This window comes from Triturus cristatus, chromosome 6 (genome assembly GCF_964204655.1).
Source record: "Triturus cristatus chromosome 6, aTriCri1.1, whole genome shotgun sequence".
NCBI lineage: Eukaryota > Metazoa > Chordata > Amphibia > Caudata > Salamandridae > Triturus > Triturus cristatus.
Window position 1 is genome coordinate 96,745,218 of NC_140589.1, and position 20,550 is coordinate 96,765,767.

At 46.0% G+C, this 20,550-nt stretch overlaps 1 protein-coding gene across 2 annotated transcripts in view; it reads right to left on the reverse strand.

Annotated features, from left to right (window-relative positions):
* LOC146813822 (calpain-1 catalytic subunit-like) overlaps positions 1–20,550 on the reverse strand; it is a 652,425-nt gene that overhangs the window by 305,168 nt on the left and 326,707 nt on the right. For both annotated transcript variants that reach the window (XM_085610279.1, XM_085610278.1), the window contains exon 10: positions 15,677–15,846. In XM_085610279.1, the coding sequence (XP_085466405.1) occupies positions 15,677–15,846 (170 nt within the window). The remainder of the gene's footprint in view (positions 1–15,676; positions 15,847–20,550) is intronic.

The following is a 20,550-nucleotide window of genomic DNA, read 5'->3' on the forward strand; positions in this document are numbered from 1 at the left end:
CCACCGCTACGGCCCACAAGTCAAGCAACAAGGGACCACGGAAGGCAGCAAAATGGAGTGCGTAAAAGGGCGCCCACGGGCCACCGGAAGGTGCTGGGGCGCTGGTCTTTGGCACGGATGCTGCTTGGTGGTTGGCTCAGAAATGGGCCAAAGCACGACTTCCCCACTGGTCAGGGTCGTGTGCTACGCAAGAGGTGGCCAGTGTCCTGGGGTATTGGGGATCTCGGCACCCATGGGGTCCACGGTGCCCAAACTCGTTGAGCACACTCACTGGCCTCTGGGATGCGCTGGAAACCCACCTCAAGGGAGCTGGAGGTCGTCGAAGATCGTTAGAGCAGCGAAGTTCCAGCCGGGTCACTTGCAGTGTTTCAGTTGCCTGCCAAGCAGGGGGATAACTCCTTTATCCCAAGGGAGATTTCTTCCGTTAGCTGGGCAGCAGCAAGTCGAAGGTCAAGACTGTAAAGTTCAAGAGTAATCTGAGGCTCTGGGGCCACGTTATTCACCTTTTATCCCCAGGATTAGGGGAGTGTCCAGAGTAGTGTCCACCAATGGGAGGTGAGGCGGGAAAGGGTGGCTACACCCTCTCCCCTTTGTGTGTTTCCCGCCTGGGCGAGGGGCAGGATGCCCCTGAACCGGTTCCAAGCGGTGTATGCAGAATGAGGCTTCTGCAGCTGCCTACGTGTAACTCTGAAAGGACATTTGGTGCCCCCACCCTGTTCCAATCCACATTATCCTGTCTGGGGAGATGCCAGCACCTCCCTGCCACAGGAGCCCTATTGTCCAGCTGGCGAGGCTGGGGTTTTCCCCAGCAACAGCCAGCCAGGGTCGTGTAGGTGGCGGACAGTAGCCATTTTGTGTTACTTGTGCACTTTTAAATTGGTGTCCAAATTCTACCGCTTTTCCCATATCGCCCCTCTAGCAGGGGGGAATCGTACCCTCATGCCCATGGCTGGACTGGGGGTATGATTCCTACATGTTTGACACCAAACACGATATGGTTCTGTGTAGCCATTCTCAAGTTATCGCGTTATCGCAATAGACTTATAATGCGGTTAAGAGTATATGGTATGGCTACACTACAAACAACCCAGCAGTGATTTTACGAAGGTTGCAGAGAGGCCCTACTCATGTAGGGGTCCCCCTCACGCATACCTCAGCACCCTGCCTTGTAGGATTACCAAGGCCTGCTATAGGGGTGACCTAGGAGAGTATATGTGTTGTAATGGGGTGGGATATAGGGTACCTATATCCCTGTAAGGGGTGCTAGCACCACCTTACCCAGACTACAGTAGTGGTCTGGTGGTGTCAGTTTGTATGGCTGTCCCAGGGTGGAACAATAAGTGCTGCAGCCCTGGTAGGCCTACTGAGGGACCCATGCCCTGGGTACCTAGGGTACCAACTACAAGGAACTGTCAGGGCATCCTCAGCATCCAATTAGTTTGTACCTAGGGTACTTCACATTAGTTTTAGGGAGAAAGCAGATAGGCTGGGGTCCTGGATAGCAGGATCCCAGCCAGACTAGTCAAAGACCATTCAAATACCAGGCAAAAAGTTGGGGGCAACCATTAGTCAGATTCCACCTTCCTGCAACCACCTACAAGAACGCCATAACGGAATATCACCAACTCATCAGATCCACCAAAAGGACCTTCATCCGAAACAAAATCCACGCCAGCAACTCCATGGAACTCTTCAGCATCATTCAGGAATTTACCAAGCCCCCCACAGAAGCCACAGATGTCACACCCTCCTAAGACCTCTGCAACAAACTCAGCTTCTACTTCCACCTGAAGATAAGATCCCTCTATGCAAACTTCAACAGACTCCAGACACCGAACCCCTTCCTCCCCCCGGCAACGACAGCTAGCCTACCATCTCCTCCGAGACCCCAGTCACCACCGAAGACACCGCATCAACCATGTAAGGCATTCACTCTGGAGCCCCAACTTCTAGTTGGTGGTAATTTGCGATTTCCTTTCAAAATGCACTTTTTTGAAATTTACAAAGTGCCACGTGGCGCACATACATGCCCTTAGGGCATGTATGTGCACCATATGCACACACATGCTCATTTCAGGGGTGCATCAGGGTGTCATCATGACACCCTTGCACCTTTGAAATTATTCTCAAATTACGATTAGCAAATTGCGAATCGCTATTTGAGAATTACTTCCCATTCATTCCTATGGGTCTCCTGGCCCATAGAAATGAATGGGCAGGTATTCCTTAATTGCGATTTTGCAATTTGCTAATCGCAATTAAGGAATTTTAAGAAATCGCAAAAGTTTTGCGATTTTTTAAATACATCCCGTTTTGCAATTCTCAAATAGCGATTCTTTAAAAATCGCTATTTGAGAATCGCAAATGGAGATGTTGATACATATGCCCCTTACTCATTTTGGCATTCATAGAAGACACTTACTCACTTCGGTATTCACAGAAGTTAGGAGTCCTAACTTTAGGACTCCTAAATGCCTTCTGTGAATACCGAAAGTCTTAAAATTAGGATTTTTCTCAGTTTAGGAGTCCTAAAGTTAGGACTCCTAACTTTACAACTACTAAACTGAGAAAAATCCTAATTTTAAGGCTTTCGGTATTCACAGAAGGCATTTAGGAGTCCTAAAGTTAGGAGTCCTAACTTTACTACTACTAAATTGAGAAAAATCCTAATTTTAAGACTTTCGGTATTCACAGGAGGCATTTAGGAGTCCTAAAGTCAGGAGTCCTAACTATACTACTACTAAACTGAGAAAAATCCTAATTTTAAGACTTTCGGTATTCACAGAAGGCATTTAGGAGTCCTAAAGTTAGGACTCCTAACTTCTGTGAATACCGAAATGAGTAAGTGCCTTCTGTGAATACCAAAATGAGTAAATGCCTTCTGTGAATACCAAAATTGTAGTAAGTTTAGGATTTTGTCTTAAGTTAGTTCTGTGAATCGGGCCCATAGGGTCTGCGTGTTTGATTCGGATATTTCCTGGCTGGCAGCCTGTGGGCTCTATCGAGCTCCAGTGGTTTGTCAAAGTTTAGTTTGGTCATCTGTGGTATCCACTTTTCTAGGAACGTAATACAGGGGCCATCTATATCCTCATTTCCTTCCGGGGTTCCGAGTATCCGTATTCCTGTCTTCTAATTCGGAGATTTGTTTGGAGAGGGTATGAGACTTTAATTCGGAGTTCGTAACTGATTTTTTTGTAATACTCAATGTGTCTTCCAGTTGGCCAACTCTATTCTCGGCTTCAGTGAATCTTCTGCTGGCGTCTCTAATATCTTTGCATATTGCGGATATTTCGACTTGCATTGAATCCGTGTTTTCTTCTGCTAACTTCGTTAAGATAGTTTCCATTGTTGTGTTGATGTCTTGCTTGGCTTTGATCGGGGAATCTGGGTTTGGTGGGTCTGCTTTGACCCTCTTTAGGCTTGCTTTATTTTCCTTTTCAGCCATTTTTGAATGGGTGTCCTTTTTGTATTGAATTTTGTCATACACCTTGGAGGGGTCAGAAGAGCGTTCTGTCGTATTGTAGGTTCCTTAGTCAGTATCTCCTGGGATAATCAATATTGCTTTCTTTACCCAGAAGGGACGCCGTGATCATGATTGCAAGTTTCTCTTATGCCAGAATTACAGATCAGGCGCCACGGTTAGGTTTAGATCTTGCGTTTAGCGTAGAGCTTACTTTTCCAGTGTTTTGTTGCTAGCAATTCCTTTTTGTCTGTAATTGGGCCTGTTGTGCCGTTTTTTAACGTAGAGATTTTTAGCGTTGAGCTTACTTCCCCCAGTGTCTTTACTACCAACAGTGCTTACTTGAGTGGCATTTCCCTTTAGTGAAATTTCATTGTAAGTTACTTACAGACTTAGAGCATACTTCCCAGGGTATTCACTGCCAGAAATGCTCTATTTATGCAATAGGACCTGTCATATCATTTTTGGTGTAGAGCTTACTTCTTCCTAGTGCTTTATTGCCAGTATTTTATTCCCTGCGCTTTTATTGTCAATAGTGCTGCCTTTGGGTGTCACTTCCTTTCAATTAAATGTTCCCCACTGTGGCATTTCGTTGTAAGCCACTTTCAGGCTTTGTTGTATTAGTGGGGGTTTTAAAACATCGAGAAGCATTGAGGGTAGTCAGATAATCAACGTGCGGTGGCCATTTTAGGGTCAGGCATTGCCTTTGTGTTTAGACATTAGACCTTGGGCATAGGAGGTTACAGTGCATAGCAGACCTTTGTGCATGCATTAAAGTACAGAGCATTCGTTACTGCCTACGCCAGAACTCATGGCAAAATACTGTGACTACCGCATTTGCAAGGCGAGTTAGTGAAGCACTTAGCAGTTCCTCGTTACCGTCTCAATATTAGCTTCAGGAATCAGTGTGTCAAGCAACAAAGTGTACAAGCTCGGGGTAAAATAACTGGTCAAAGGCTTACTTATTACAGCAAACGGTGAGTATTCTTTACCGGTTGCACGCCTCAGCTCATTCAGATGAAAAGGGTTTTCAAAATCCTGTTAATTGCGCTTCATGGCGGTTCTCATCATGTTGTCTCGTGGCCTCGCAAGAGCGGATCTGCGATCCGCTGATCCCCACTGAGATTGTTCCTATCTTTCACTCAATCCTTGCTTTGCTGCTAGATAGACGTTTTCCTGCTTTCCCAGCTGTCCGGGATGTCGGATTGACAAAGATTTCTGCAAATAGGTGTCCCGTTGAGCCGGAGCTGAGAGCTCACACCACCATCTTTTTTGATCTCCAAGCCACGCCCCGTAGAATACAGTCTTAACGGCATGGTTTCAGCTTAAAAAGACCTGTCAGCAGCTGAAAGGGGTTGGGAGAAGAGCACCAGCGCGTTGCAGGGACTGAAGCTGCCCTATCAACAAACCTGAATGCATGGAGGACAGTTTACAGCCAGATGTTTCCTGCTAGGTCCATTCCTGCTGTACCTTTAGTTGACCCTCCCACTGCTATAATCTCCACAACACCCTCTCTTCCAAACACCTGCTGGCCTGGCAAAGCAATTCAACCATGCAGCATGGAAACTTAAGAGCTTTGATATATATTTTCAGATGTTTATTGAAGTGTTTTGGCAAGGCCAATATCTCTCTAATCGGGGAGACTGATTGGCTTTGCCAATACTTATGCTATTCCTCTTTGTGTCTGCATATAACAATACTCCAGTTGAGGGTATCAACTCTCCATACTAGCTTCGCTTTGCTGTACTTGTGCTGCTCCCACAAATCAAATAAGCATTCCAACATAACATTTACGGAGTATTTTAAAATTTTCATTTTATTTATCTTTTTATGTACATATATACTTAACTCATGTGCTAATATTATTTCATTTTGTGAACAGTCGCAGGACCCATGAGTAGGTATCTCGGAAATCTAGGCGTCTGTGGACCCTAGGTTAAGAACCTCTGATGTATAGAAAGCAGTAGGTGGCACTGCCCATCTGGAATTTTCTTTCAAAGAAACATTGGTCATGGTGGAGCAGCGATGCACTCGTGTGTCAGAACCAGCAGAAGCGGTAAAGAAACAAGGAGGCATTGAGAGGGACTACTGTGGCTTAGCTCTGAAACATACATCATTTAATTTAAAATGCACAATTTCATAGAAATGTCCTAAATGTCGAGTTCTACAGAAGTAAAATCCCAGTAAAGAACACTTTCACACAAATACACAGCAAGTGGCTTCCAAAAGACATACATTGTATATGTTTGTGGCGAGAGATGATGCTGGCGAGCCATCCAGAGTGTTGGATTATGGGGAGACCAATGAATTAGGAGAGACCTCGGGCACTCAGGAACATGTTACCTCAGAAGTGTCTGACGTGGCGGCGGGGCACACTAAGGATAATGGCCCAGATACTAATGGTGAGAGCTGTAATTTGTCTAGTGCTGTGGTTAATGGGAATGGTTCCAAAAGCACACTATATGGCCAAGACGTTACTCACAAGCACCCTGACCTGGGCACTAAAGCAAAAAATAAAAGCTCAACCACAGTTGATGCCACGCCTGAGGCTATGACTGGAGGGAAGAGTCGGCCTGACGCACAAAAGACCCCAAATACTTCTTCTGGGAATACTGGGTATAAAAATAACAGTAAAAAAGATCCTAAAGTAGTCAAGCCTCGTAAGAGACCGATCGATCTGCAAGGGGCCAACTGGCATAATAGCTCTGGAGTTCGCCGGAGAATCAGTATGGAGAGCAGCCAACTAAGAAAATGGGTTCAAGCAAAAGGGGAGGTCAAGGCCCTGATTTCTCGTCTATCAGGTTCTGGTCCTGGCTTGGCAAGTGGCCAAGGTGCAGAGAATATTGCGCATAACGAAAATAGTGAGACTATTGAGGATCAAGCAGTACTCCCAACTGACTCTGTGAACTTTGTGGACTATTCTAATGCGAACAGCTTAGCAAACCCGCCCGGTCCCAATGAAGAGCTATGCAATAGGACCAGACCAACCTCATTAGATATGGCACAGGAGACGGGGGGCAGCCTTTTTCTATTGAGCCGTCTCTTGCGGTAATATTGCAGGCTGAATATGAGCAAAGACGAGAGGCTCAGGCTCATCATGCTCAGATTGGATGGACTACCTTAGTATTAAGTCAGCATTGGATAAGGTGACGGGTACAGTGGCCGGAATTACAAGAGACATGGTCGAGTTACAAAGTAGGGTAGCAGAGAGTGAGTAGTCGGTTACTACTATAGCAAAAACCGTGCAGTCTCACGATCTACAGCTCTTGGCCAAGCCAGAATTGAAGATTTAGAAAACCGGCAACGGCAAAATAATCTAAGGCTGTTTGGTGGCCTGGAGGGTAAGGAGGGTTCTGACCCCTGAGCATTAGTGGTTCAACTTCTTCAAAAAGCCTTCCCGGACCTGTCTGACTAGGACTGGGATTGCCAGGTTCAAAGAGCACACAGGCTCCCTCTAACTGTGCAGAGACCCAATGCCCGTTATCCTCGACCTATTCTAATTTTTGGGGGACTTCTTGCTAAGGCAGGCACTGTCTTTTAAGGCTTGGCCTAACTCTCCAGTAGGTGTTGATTCTTTATCGATTTTTTTAGATCTGATTTGAGACGTATTACAATGAAAAAAAGATGGGAAATTAGACAACTCATCGATCCATTTAAGGCAGCTGGGGCCCAAGTATTCCTGCTGGAGCCTGCCAGATTGAAAGTCATCAAGGATGGGCAGTCACAAGTTTTTGACTCGGACCTGGAGGCCAAGCAGGCATTAAGCAAATGGCAAATGACTTGACCATGTGGCAGGACTGTCTGACTTAAAAAGAATAGATAAGCTGACAATGTTCCACATTTTTTGTTTTTGTTTTTTATTTCGCTTTTTTTGGCAAGGGGGGCCCGGAGGCGTGGATTAGAATGGCATAAAATGGCATAGAGAATGGGTTTGGTCACCTTAGTGGCGGCTTTTTGTGGCGCCTAGGGGTTCAGTTTGTCTTATTTTTATTTTTTCTTGTGCGGCTGCGGGGTGCTGGCTGGGGTTGGTCTTCCGGTGCGCTGAGACATAAGCTGCCATTTTCAGCGGCAGCTTTTTTTGGGGAGGGTGATTCCTTCTTTAGGAAAATGGGAGGGGGGGATAATATAATATGCACTTCACAAAATGTTTCAGTTAGGGTGACTGCTATTTTGGTGTCCAAAACACTGAATTGTCAAGTTTATAAGGTATTAGCGGATCAAAGGGGGAGATGGGCTATATCCCAAATAGAGATTAATACTCTGAAATATGTGTTTTGTGTTTTATACTGATGATCCGACACTATTAGATGATATTTGCTTAGAATTAGTGGGATGGCAGGGTGAGTTTGTTGTAATGGGAGATTTTAATTGTGTCATTAACTATGGTATCGACTCCACTAGCCGGCCACTCACTCCAAGAATGATGAAGGTGAGGGCTTCTATCTTAGAACTTGGGCGATTGCACTCGCTACAAGATGCGTGGCGCTCTTTATTCCCAACTAAACCGGGGTACACATATTACTCTATGCCACATAGGCAGTATTCCAGGATCGATATGGCTTGGATCTCGGATACTATCTTGATGGGGTCAGATATGGAGATTTGTCCTAAGATCACAACTGACCACAACCCCATAATATTATCTTTTACGGCCAATCCTATTCCTAAAATAGCCCGTTCCTTTTCTTTTCCACAATATTTGGTTACGGACTCTGAATATTTGGGATTTCTTTCTAAAACAAAATCAGAATATCTTACAGATAATACAGGGTCTGCCTCGCCATTTGTGGTATGGGATGCTATGAAAGCATTTATTCGTGGAGTCACCCAACAGTTTGTTTGGCAACAAAATATAGAACGGGAGAAACTAACTAAGGAAGCCTATCAAAGGCTTATTATTTGCGAACTTCAACATGCTGAGGCTGTTCGATTGTGACAGACAGACCAAGACTCTCTGTATGTTTCTCTTTTGTAGCACAGACTGCGATCAATCAATCAATCATAGCATTTGTAAAGCGCACTACATACCCGTGAGGGTCTCAAGGCGCTAGGGGGGGGATGCTGCTACTGTTCGAAGAGCCAGGTCTTGAGGAGTCTCCTGAAGGTTAGAAGGTCTTCGGTCTGCCATAGGCGGATGGGGAGGGTGTTCCACGTCTTGGTGACGAGGTGGGCTGAATGATCTCCCGCTGGCGGTCACTCTTCGGATGCGGGGGATGGTGGCGAGGGCATGGTCTGCGGAGCAGAGCTGGCGGGTGGGGGTGTAGAGGCTGAGTTGTTTGTTGAGGTACGCTGGTCCGGTGCTGTGGAGTGCCTTGTGTGCGTGGGTGAGGAGCTTGAAGGTTATCCTCTTGTTGATGGGGAGCCAGTGCAGTTCTTTCAGGTGGGGTGTGATGTGGCTGCGGCGGGGGATGTCCAGGATCAGGCGAGTGGAGGCGTTCTGGATGCGTTGGAGTCGTTTCAGGAGTTTGGCCGGGACTCCTGCATAGAGTGCGTTGCCGTAGTCCAGTCTGCTGCTGACGAGGGCCTGGGTGACCGTCCTTCTAGTTTCGGTGGGGATCCACTTGAAGATCCTGCGAAGCATGCAGAGGGTGTTGAAGCAGGAGGAGAAGACGGCGTTGACCTGCTTTGTAATGGAGAGTGTGAAGTCAAGGATGACCCCTAGGTTTTGTGCGTGGTTGGTGGGTGTAGGGGGTGTTCCTAGTGCCGTCGGCCACCAGGAGTCATCCCAGGCTGAGCGGGTGAGGAAGGAGGTGGTCCAGTCCAGGGCCTTCTCTTGGATTCCGGCGTTGTGGAGGTGTGCTCTTAGTGTGCGGTGGCAGACTGTGTCAAAAGCGGCTGACAGGTCCAGGAGGATCAGGGCCGTGGTTTCTCCATTGTCGAGCATGATCCTGATGTCGTCGGTGGCGGCGATGAGGGCAGTTTCGTTGCTGTGGTTGGTGCGGAACCCTGACTGGGATTGGTCCAGCATGTTGTTCTCTTCGAGGAAGCTGGTCAGTTGTTTGTTGACGGCCTTTTCGATGACCTTCGCTGGGAACGGGAGCAGGGAGATGGGTCGGAAGTTCTTGAGATCCTTGGGGTCCGCCTTGGGTTTATTTAGTAAGGCGTTGATCTCTGCGTGCTTCCAGCTCTCCGGGAAGGTCGCTGTCTCGAAGGAGATGTTGATGGTTTTCCGAAGGTGGGGTGCGATGGTCCTACTGGCTTTGTTGAAAATGTGGTGTTGGGCAGGGGTCTTCCGGGGATCCGGAGTGGACGGTGTTCATGATCTTGATGGTGTAGTCGTCGTTGGTGTTGGTCCAGACGGCGTCAAAGCTGTCGTGGATGTCTGCGATCTTGCAATGGAAGAAGTTGGCCAGCAAGTCGCACAGGTCTTGTGACGGTGGGATGTCGTTGGTGTTGGAGCTGGGATTGTAGAGGTCCTTCACGATGCTGAAGAGCTCTTTGCTGTTGTGTGCGTTGTTGTCGAGGCGTTCTCTGAAGGCGGTCCTTTTGGCAGATCTGATGAATTGGTGGTGTCGTCGGGTGGCATTCCTGTGGGCTGTGTAGCTTTCCGGTGTTCTTTCGCGGGTCCAGTTTTTTTCTAGTTTTCAGCAGGTTCGCTCGGAGGCCTGGAGGTCTTCGGTGAACCAGCTGGCTCTCTTGCTGGTGTGGGTGTTGCGGGGTCTCTTGAGCGGGGCAAGGGTGTTGGCGCAGTTGTTGATCCATTGTTTGAGGTTGCGGGCTGCGGCGTCGGGGTCGGTTGGGTCTGCGGGTGGGCTCTGGGCAAGGACGGTGGTTAGCTGGTCCTCTGTGATCTTGTCCCAGCAGCGGCGAGGCATCTGCTGGGTGCGGTGGTGTGTGGTGGGTTTCCGGAAGGTGAAGTGGATGCAGCGGTGGTCGTCCAGTGGAGTTCGGTGGTGCGGTCGAAGAAGACGTGGGTGTTCGCTGAGAAGATGGGGTCAAGCGTGTGGCCGGCGGAGTGTGTGGGTGCTGTGACGAGTTGTCTGAGTCTGAGGTTTTCGGTCAGGTTGTAGATCAGGGAAGAGGAGTTGTTGTTCTCGAGGTGGAAGTTCAGGTCCCCGAGGAGGAAGTAGTCCATGGAGGCAAGCGCGTGTGTGCTGACGAGGTCGGTGATGGAGTCGCTGAACTGCGGTCAGGGTCCGGGGGGGTCAGTAGATGAGGGTGCCTCTGAGGGTGGTGTTGGGGTCGGTGTGGATTTGGAAGTGCAGGTGTTCGGCGGTGCTGAGGGTGTTGTCGGCGTGTGTCGAGATTTTGAGAGTGTTTCTGTGGATGATGGCAATTCCTCCTCCTATTCCGTTAGTGCGGTCCTTGCGGGTGATCTTGTAGCCTTCTGGGATGGCTATGGCAATATCAGGTGCCGAGGAGGGGGTCAGCCAGGTCTCTGTCAGGAAGGCGACGTCTGGGGCGTTGGTGTCGAGTAGGTCCCAGAGTTCGACGGCGTGTTTGCGGGCGGAGCGGGTGTTGAGCAGGATACATCTGAGGAAGTTGGTTTCCATGTTGGGCGGGTTGGCGGGCCGGATGCTGGTGAAGCTGCAGTTCCGGCAGGAGAAGGGTCCTTGGGTGCGTTTCAGGGCGGCCTGGCAGCAGGTGCGAGATCGTCCGGCATTGAGTGCTTGGAGAGTGCTGGGGTCGTAGCGGAGGCGGGCATCGTGGTGTGTGCGGGGGCCAGGGTTCCTGGCGCTGGTCGCGGACCAGGCGCGGACGGGTGCAGATGGGCTTGCCTTAGGCGCGCCAGCGGCGCGTCCGCTGCGCAGCCGCGCAGCATCCGGCATATATGGGTAGGTGGGAGGGAGGAGCAGCTGGGAGGCGGGAGCAGCGAATGGGCAGTGGGCAGACAGGGGGCGGGGCCGCAGGGTGCACAATGGCGGGGGAAACGAGTGGCACAGAAAGCAAAATGGGGCACACAAGAGGAGGAAAACAGTAGCACAGAAGGCAAAAAAGGGGCACAAAAGAGGGGAAAAACAGTGGCACAGAGGCAAAAAACGGGGCACAAAAGAGGGAGGAAACAGTGGCACAGAGGCAAAAAAGGGGCACAAAAGAGGGGGAAATCAATGGCACAGAGGCGAAAAACGGGGCACAAAAGAGGGTGAAACAGTGGCGCAGAAGCAAAAAACGGGTCACAGAAGAGGGGGAAACAGTGGCACAGAGGCAAAAAAAACGGGGCACAAAAACGGAGGATGAGCACACTTACGAGCGAGTCCTTAGCAGCGGCAGCTGGGGCAGGGGCACACAGGCGGAGCTGTGAGGAGGGGGAGCGATCTACCAGGAGGGTCAGGGAGCGATAAACAGGGTGTTAAAAGAGAAAGTAGCGGCTTGTTTTACCAAACATAAGACACTGCAATATGAATATGGGGATAGGATAGGGAAAGTTTTAGCACATCAGCTCATGGACAGCCGTCTTAAAACCAAGATCAAAGCTATTAAAGGGGAGGGGGAATATTATACAGGTGCCCCCAGAATATTGCCGACCAGTTTTCCATTTTTTATCAGCAGCTTTATTCTCCTGATCCAACACAAGACCTGACTGGTATGCGGAGCTATTTACAAGAGAGCAATTTACCGATTTGACAGAAGAGGATTATTAGAGCAGGAGATTACAGCGGAGGAAATATAGAATCAATTGGGGGTCTTCCATAAGGGAAAGCGGCTGGTGATGATGCTATCCCGGCTGAGTTTTATAAGTGCTGTAAAAGCCTCTTGGCTCCAGTGCTTCGAGATGTAATTGCCCAAGTGGGAGTTACTGGTCGTGTACCAAATTCTTGGAATATGGCCAATATAATCTTTTTTCTAAGAAAAGATAAAGCTCCAGAAGAACGGGCATCATATCGCCCAATCTCTTTCATAAACGCAGATGCTAAGGTGTTTGCTAAAATATTGGCCACCTGGTTAGCTCCTATAATGGCCAGCCTGGTTTCTCCCCAGCAACATGGGTTTATTCATAGGAGAGACACCCCCGCCCATGTAAATACAACAGTGGCGGCTTTTGATGCTGCGGGGAAGTTAAAAATCAACCTAGGCATGGTCATATTGGAGGCAGAAAAAGCATTTGACCGGGTGGCCTGGGAATATCTTTGGGCAACACTTATTGCATTTGGGGCTAAGGAAATATTCCGGAGGCTGGTTGGTGCTATGTATTATAGCCCTATGGCCAGATTACGATATTGCAATATTCAAACTACTCCTTTTCTATTCGCTGTGGCACAAGACAGGGCTGTCCTCTTTCGCCCCTTCTTTTTGCTCTTTATATAGAGCCATTTATTCGGGCATTGTTGGCTAATAATATGATTTGTCCGTTGAATATTGAACAGCGCCCCCTGAAACTTACGGCATATGCAGACGACATTGTTATTTTTTCTGTGGAGCCAAAGGAGGCCATAGAGAGTATTAATAAAGAGGCAAAGAGGTTTGGTCTTTTCTCTGGCTATAAGTTGAATAGTAATAAAACCCAAGTACTTCTCAATTTTCAGCTGGAATTTCCGGTCGAAGGGGTTTGTCCAACAGCCACTTAATTGGGGTTACAAATTTCTCCTAAGATCGAACTTATCCACTCATTAAATTATGATTTTTTATTAGCCGCTGTTACCAAGCAATTGAAGCTTTGGCACAAGCTTCCATTAAGTATCTAAGTCAGATGCAACGTTATAAAGATGAAGATACTCCCTAAGTTCTTGTATTTATTTAGGTCGATTCCGGTACGAATTTCTAACTCGTTTTTTAATAAATTGGATGGGGTTTTGAGCAGTTTCATATGGGGCTATAAAAAATCAAGACGTGCTATCGGATTAATGAAGCTCCCATATAATCAGGGTGGGTTAGATCTCTCCAACTTCAAACTTTATTTTTGGGCCGCTTTTGTTGGCCATCTGCGCAGCCTCCTAAATCCAGAGCAAACGGATTTTTGGCATTGGCTGGTTCTTGGGCATGGGAGCCAGATGTTTTTATACCGAATTAATGATCCCAATTATTTTAAACGTGTACGCTTTAAGACCATCAGAGACTGTGCTAATATTTGGCAGGGCATTAAAACTGGATCTTCCCTATCTCTCATACATAATAAACTTCCTCTCTGGGGTAACCCAATGCTGCCTGGAGTATTTCAGGACACTACTGCCCGTCAATGGGCTAGGTATGGTGTGTACTGTCTCGGGCAATTATATGATTGCAACTGCCTTAAGTCATTTGAGAATCTCCAACTTATGTTTGATACTCCTCAACTGTCGTTTTTGAAATTTATACAGGTTAGGGATTACTTTGTTACAAAATGAGCAGTTAGGAGTGTTTTTGGTTCTGATATGTGGGAGTGTCTGTATGCCGAGAACCGACGGGCTATCGTTAGTAAGGCATATCAAATTCTCTGCCAGTCTAGAGCAGAGGGCTGTGAGAAACTAGCTTTCAGATGGAGCAAGATCTTGGGAGAGAGTATTGCCATAGAGAAGGTGAAGATAGCCTTTGATATTATTGCCCGTTCTACGACTGCAGCAATTCCGGGCACTTTGTGTACTTTATTATACTCCGGAGAGGATTGTCAGATGGTCTCAAAGGGGGGGGGGGGGGAGGGGGGGGGCGGATTAGGAGGGTCCATGGAGGGACGTGCCATAATTGCCCCAAATGCGGGCTATTTGCTGCTGGTATTACTCATATGTTTGTTATGTGTCCTGTTTAAGTCTTTTTTGGAATCAGATATTAGCAGCAATCAAACTTAGACTCGGGTGTGAATTCACTCTCATGACAGCTGAAAAGATGCTAGGATATAAGGAAGATTGTGGTCGGTATAGTTCTATAATGGCAATTATGTTAGTTGCTGCCCGGCTGGCGGTGGCAAGAGCTTGGATTTCTCCCAAATCCCTCACTGTGATGTAATGGTGGCTAATTATCAAAGAAACGGGGGAAAGGGAGAAGGCTTTCGCTAAAGCAAGGGGCATTCAGACCCTGCAAAAATACAGGTCTATATGGGGCTGTATTGAAGAGCAGTAGGGTTAACGGGGGGAGGATTCTGAGCCGTTTGTTCTCTGTGATCCCTTGAGATATTTGTTTATTTGTTTGCTATTAACCTTTCCTAAATGTATGTTTATATTATACTTATTTTCATTGTATATTCGACTGTGAAATTCCTCAGGAGAATTCCCACCTTCTATTTTAGTGTGTTTTTCTTTTTGCTTGTACTTCTTTTTGACAAATGAAAAAATATTTTAAAAAAAAAAAATGTATTCATCATACACTTGAGTTAATTGATTGAAACAAAACTCCTGCCGTTTTTCAATCCTACGGAAATTTACCTAAAGAGTAGATATTAGATAAATCACTAAAGAAATAATCAGCGTAAAAATGACAGATGTAAAAAAAAAAAATAGTCACCAGCAATTGCACACATTCAAGACGCATTTTTTAAGTATTGGATTCTTCATGTTAAAAAATATTCAAGATGAGAAGTTACTTTTTTTATGATCACAATGGTATCCTTTTTCAGTTTACATATTTAGTCTTATTACTGACATTCCTCGTGATGCATAAAAAAACTCCTGAGTCTGCAGAAATGGCAAACACTGTTTGTTGTTTGAGCAAAGAGTCCTGGACAAGAATTGGTGTGCTAAAGTCACATCAAAGTCATTCATGGTTCGAGGTCTTCTTCAGAACTTGATGGTTGTCCAGTCTCCTTTCTGTGGTTTTTAATTCACATGATTATGTCTTTGGTGATTTAGGTAATTTGTACTGTTTAAGTAAAAATGGTAAGATTGGAAATTGGGTATGTTTTTCTGTTTAACAATTAACTAAAATGTTTGATGAATACATATTGCTAATGTGCAGAATTTAGTTACACATCACTTTTGTTTTAGAAATCTTTGATCCATAAGCGTATCACACTATTTTCAATAACGTAGCAAATATCTCAACAGCATCAAATTAGCGTGAAGCATGGGCTACTTGTGCACTCTCCTATGCAGTGTTACCCTAGCTGGAAGCAAGTTGATACTTTCAGTTATATGCAGAAGTTGGATTTCAATACATTTTCTTCACTCCCCTGCCCCAATCGGAGGCATTAACAATGAAACCGGTGCCCAAACAGCCCTTCCTCAACCTTCTAATTCATAGTGCATTCTTAAGATGTATGCGAAGAAGCATGAACTGCTATAAATATGCTTGAACTGCTGCTTGTATGCAAAATACAGTGAGGCATTACAATCTCTTTGCAAGGCACCAATGTTTAAAGATGCTCTGTACCTCATAAACAGCAAAGCCAATGATGAGATTGTACTCCCGTAACTTTCGAAGTTTTCGCCGGTTCTTCTGCATTAGGGCAACAAGGAAGCTGCACACAACTTTGTTGTCTTTGGGGTCATCATCTTCCTCCAAGAGTGTGACCTTGTACTGGGGGTTGATCCGGAACATGTCTGAACAAACAGTAAAGAAGGAATTGCAAAGGAGCAATTTACAAATGAAAAATGTGAGGAGCAAACAAACTGGTTCAGCCTACAAAGGGAAGGGCCAATAAGAAAGAGAGAGACCAAAAAGGAGCAGCTTACATAGTGTAATGCGAGAAGTCTTGAAAAAAGGATAACTTATAAAGGGGCACTACATGAAGGAGTGAATCGAAAAAAGCTACTTACTAGGGACAATGTGATAAGGAGTCAACAGAGAAGAACAACTTACAAGGATCGGGGGGGCTTTCTTCAGGACCTATGTAAAGTGTTAGGATGCCATTTTTAAGCTCCCTTTTGGGGCAGGTATTTAACTCACCCTTCTTCTTTGTGACAGGTCAATAGTACCTATAACTTATCGTTCACGATTTGGGCTTCTTCGGAGGACCGGCGGGCTCTGTAACCTGAAGTTGCAGGTTATCCGGCTTGTGCTCGCTCCGATTACGGTGACCGGGGCAGAGATAAGGGCTGAAACATGTTGACCTCTCACATGGACAACAAGGTGCTATAGAACAGTAACATTTCTATAAGCGCACCGCCCTTCTTTTTTAACCTTGCCGCCTCTCCTACCGAATAAAGTTTGTTTGGGAAGGAGCAGGAAGCAATTTTAAATTCACTTCACTCTAGTTCAACTATCACTGATCACTACTGCTATCTCCAGTTGGTCTAGCTCCAGGTGGAGGAAAGCATATTGTCAAAAAGACCCAATGATGATGCTTTCAAGTTCTAAGAGAAGCGGAGAACCAAGATATACCGCTTTACCACTCCTGTACGTGAATGAGGGTTTTTATGTTGGTTACCACACCTGACCCTGGTAATACAGGTACAAGTGATCCATTCTCCCCTTGATTATTTACCTTTGACAGTAAGCCAAATGGATTTCAGCTTCTACCTCCCTCCTATGATTATCTACTGCTGATCTTAATTGCCATTTTTTCTTTTTCCCTTTCTCACCTTTCACCTCATTGTAATATTCTCTTCCTTTGTATCAAGCCCATACTCATTATGTGCATTTCTGATTGTTATTGAATGCAGAATTTTCTGTCCTAAATGGTAATCAAAATCTTTTTTTAAACTATTGTAGGAGTGAGCTAAAATAATATTTCATGGGCTTAAATGATCGCTAATGATAAATCCAACAACTTGCCACTGTTGGATTTATCATAACTACTACAGAACAGAAGTAATGGAACTTTCTTTTCTGTGAGCCAAAATTCAGCCTTGTAGCAGCCTCTCCTGATTGGCCAGCCTTAACAGGCTCAGCCAAACTGCTTTGATGAGGAGAAAAGTGGCCTGCATAGAGGCGGAGGTTATCTGATTGGATGAGCCCTGCAGAGAACAGTCCACAACGGGGGTTGGGTAGATCAAACTGGGCTTCAAAGAACAGGACAGTAATGAGTGCTAGCCAGGCCTACCCTCTCTTCCTGTACCCCCCAGCCAGATGGCAGCCTCAAGAGTTGAATTTGCAGGAGGTCTGGAGAGGTTTTTGTTGGACCTGGCCCTTTATTGCAGGGTTATCCCCAAACATTTGTCTTTCTTCCTGTATTTTACCTGACATGTTTTTGTTTGCTTTAGGGCTCTGGGCACTTTACCACTGCTATTCAGTGATAACAAGTGCATGGGTTATCTCCTTTAAACATGGTATGATTGGTCTACACATTTTTGGCATATGTAATCTACTTATAAGTCCCTTGTTACTTGGTATCACTAAACTCAGGGGCCTGTAAATTAAATGCTACTAGAGGGCCTGTAGTGCTGCTTGCGCCACCAACAGAAGAATCTTTTCAATCCTGTTTCAGGGCTGCCACTGCAGGGCCTATGTGCGCAGTTTACGGTCACCTTGACTTGGCATTTAAAGTTACCTGACAAGCCTGAAACTCCTCTTTTACTACAAACAGGTCACCCCTAAGGTAGGCCCTAGGTAGCCCAACGGGCATGGTGCTGTATAGCTAAAAGGAAGGACATATGCCTTTATTGTGTGGCATGTCCTGGTAGTGAAAAACAGCCTATTTGATTTCTCACTGCTGGGAGTGCTGCTCCTAACATAGGTTAGGATTGGGAATTCCCTTATATGTTTGGAAGTTGTAATTTCTGATCTGAAAGGAGTAGTGTTGCCATGTTTGGTATGTTTGGAATATTGATGATATATCTTGTTTGTTGGTGTAGATGGATTTTCATTACTATGGTAGAAATGCCACTTTTAGAAAGTGGGCATTTCACTGTGCCTATGACTCTTGTGCTTTGCAGCCTGACTCCAATCCACGTCTAGGGTAGAGTGACAACTGGGCTTTGTGCACACTTTCCAGACAGCCATGACACAGTGTGGGTTGGGTGTAACAGGGTTGCATCCACATTCATCTGCATACTGAATGGTCTTCCTGGGCTGGGAGACAGGGAGGTGGGGCACACTTACATTTATATAGGCTGGGCCTATAAACAAAGTGTTATATCCTGGCTTTGTATTTATGCATGTGATCTCCCACTCAGCCAGTGGAATGTTCAGTTTATGAGGTATCACAGAATGTTGGGAGCCAGCGAGTCAGTTGGGAAGGGCTGAGCAAGAGACAAGCTGCTCCTGGTGGGGTTTACCTTGGGCCTACTATTGGTCTTTGTACTGGTCTTGACTACTGGTTATGTATTGATCTGGATTACTTGGAACTAACTACCAATAAACATCCTAAGATCCTCCAAACGTCTGGACTCAGTCTTTACAATTTTTGGCGACGATTTTTAAAGAACCTGCAACTCCAACCTTGTCAAGCTTCAAGATTTCACTTCAACAAAATTCAACACCATCTAACTGGCACCTGTCTCAACTCACATTCGTGACCCCACCAGTGACCCCCATCGGTCGCCCTCAACGCATTGTGCCGGTTCAAATCAGTTAACAGCTACTGCCTCTACATGTAGCTTCTCAAGTTCCTGCCTCTACTGGTCTGTTCTTTCAATGCAGGCAGCACCTCAAATAATTTGTCTGCTTCAACTGCAGTCCAAGCGTGTTCCTATCTTGTCTGCAACGCCTCTACAAGCAAGTGCCTCAACAAGCAGGGTAATTTATGCCTTCTGAAGAGTGAGCTTTCTGCACATTCAACGTGTTTTCTAGCATACGTGCAAACTTTCCCTACAGCGTTTCAAGTGTCCATCCAGAACAAGCGTTCGTTTTACACTCACTCTATGAGCCTCTTCGATTACATCTCTCACCAAGACGTAGCTGGCCTGATCACCCGGTTATCTGTCTGGGTGTTGTCTCGACGTCTAGGGGACACTTTGCCTTTCATTCAACAATGGCATTTGTCGAGGCGCAGTCTGTTTGAAACTGTAGTGGATTTGGCTGTACATGCCTTTGCGTGAGTACCGGTACTTTGGGCATATGCGCATATGTGAGGGCAAGAACTGTTCTGTTATGAGAGTCTACATTTTTTTTATTTGTTTAAATCTCTGTCGTGGATCTACATTACAAGCAACGGCAGCGCATCTTTGAATTCAAAAATACATGCGCGCGCTCCTCACCTTCAAGTGTCGGTGCAAGCAGTGAGTATTCTTTTCCTCAGTTCTCTGTGACGCTTGCCCGTGTCCTCTTCTGCTGTCAAGTCACGCCTTAATGCTCCAACGTGCCTTTAGCCACCCGGCATTGCGTCAGATACGTACCTCCATCTTGGAATTGGCGTAGGCAAGCATTCAAACTACTTTTAATGCATCACGATCTTCGTTTCCTTCCGGTATTTTGCCAACCACGTTGTTTTTGTGTGTGCGTTTCAATAAAGTTTCAAAGACTTCCAACGATGAGGGACGGCGAGGGATGAAGACCGTTTTCATTGTTTGGTGTCCTCCTTCTGTCATTGATGTCACTATGTCAGCCTGCAACCGTAAGTACTTTCAACAAGTCTTGAGGTAGTGTTGGTACTATGCGGTCCAAAGTGACTGTTCCAAGAAACTATTCCGTGGTGGAAAGGTTGAAAGTTGGAGGATGTTCCACGAGTCCACGAGTTATGAGTCGTCTGGCACATGATAGTCGTTTCATGGATTCTTTGCAAACCTGTGTTTCTCTTCACTCCGGTGACAGGCACACCTTGTTTAAGACTGCCTGTTTGTTTTCATGTGCACAATATCAAGTTTCTTCATGCCTTTATGTTTATATCGTTGGTGGCATTTGTCTCAATTTTGTTCATGGACCGTAGGTAGTCCATAATCGGTCTATAATTCACTGTTTGCATGCTTTTTGTCTGCCAACACTAGGTTCGCAATGGGTTTTAGTCCCATTTGCCAGCAATGGGTTTAAGTCCCATCTGCTCACGGTATGCATAATTCTCATGGTGTAATTTTACTTATAAAGTTTAAAATGTACTCCAATTTTTTGTGCATGTCACTGCTTAGTGACCTATCAAATGCGTGACAAGTCAAGTTTTTAATGTGACCTTTAGGGTTGTTTTTTTTAATAAAAACAAATGTATATTTCTAGTGAGCTGTGTTAACAAGTGTTTTTATACGGTCACATACTGCACTAAATTTCATTTTCCAGCACAGTGCACAATCTCTTTACCTTAACATTAAGGTTTAGTTTGTTTGGTTTAGTGCACACTGTCGCTACCTTTGCAATAGGTGTTTCGCAAGTATTTTGTTTTTCTACTTGTGGACAATGCGGACCACTTCATGGTTTGTTTTATATGGGTCTCAGTC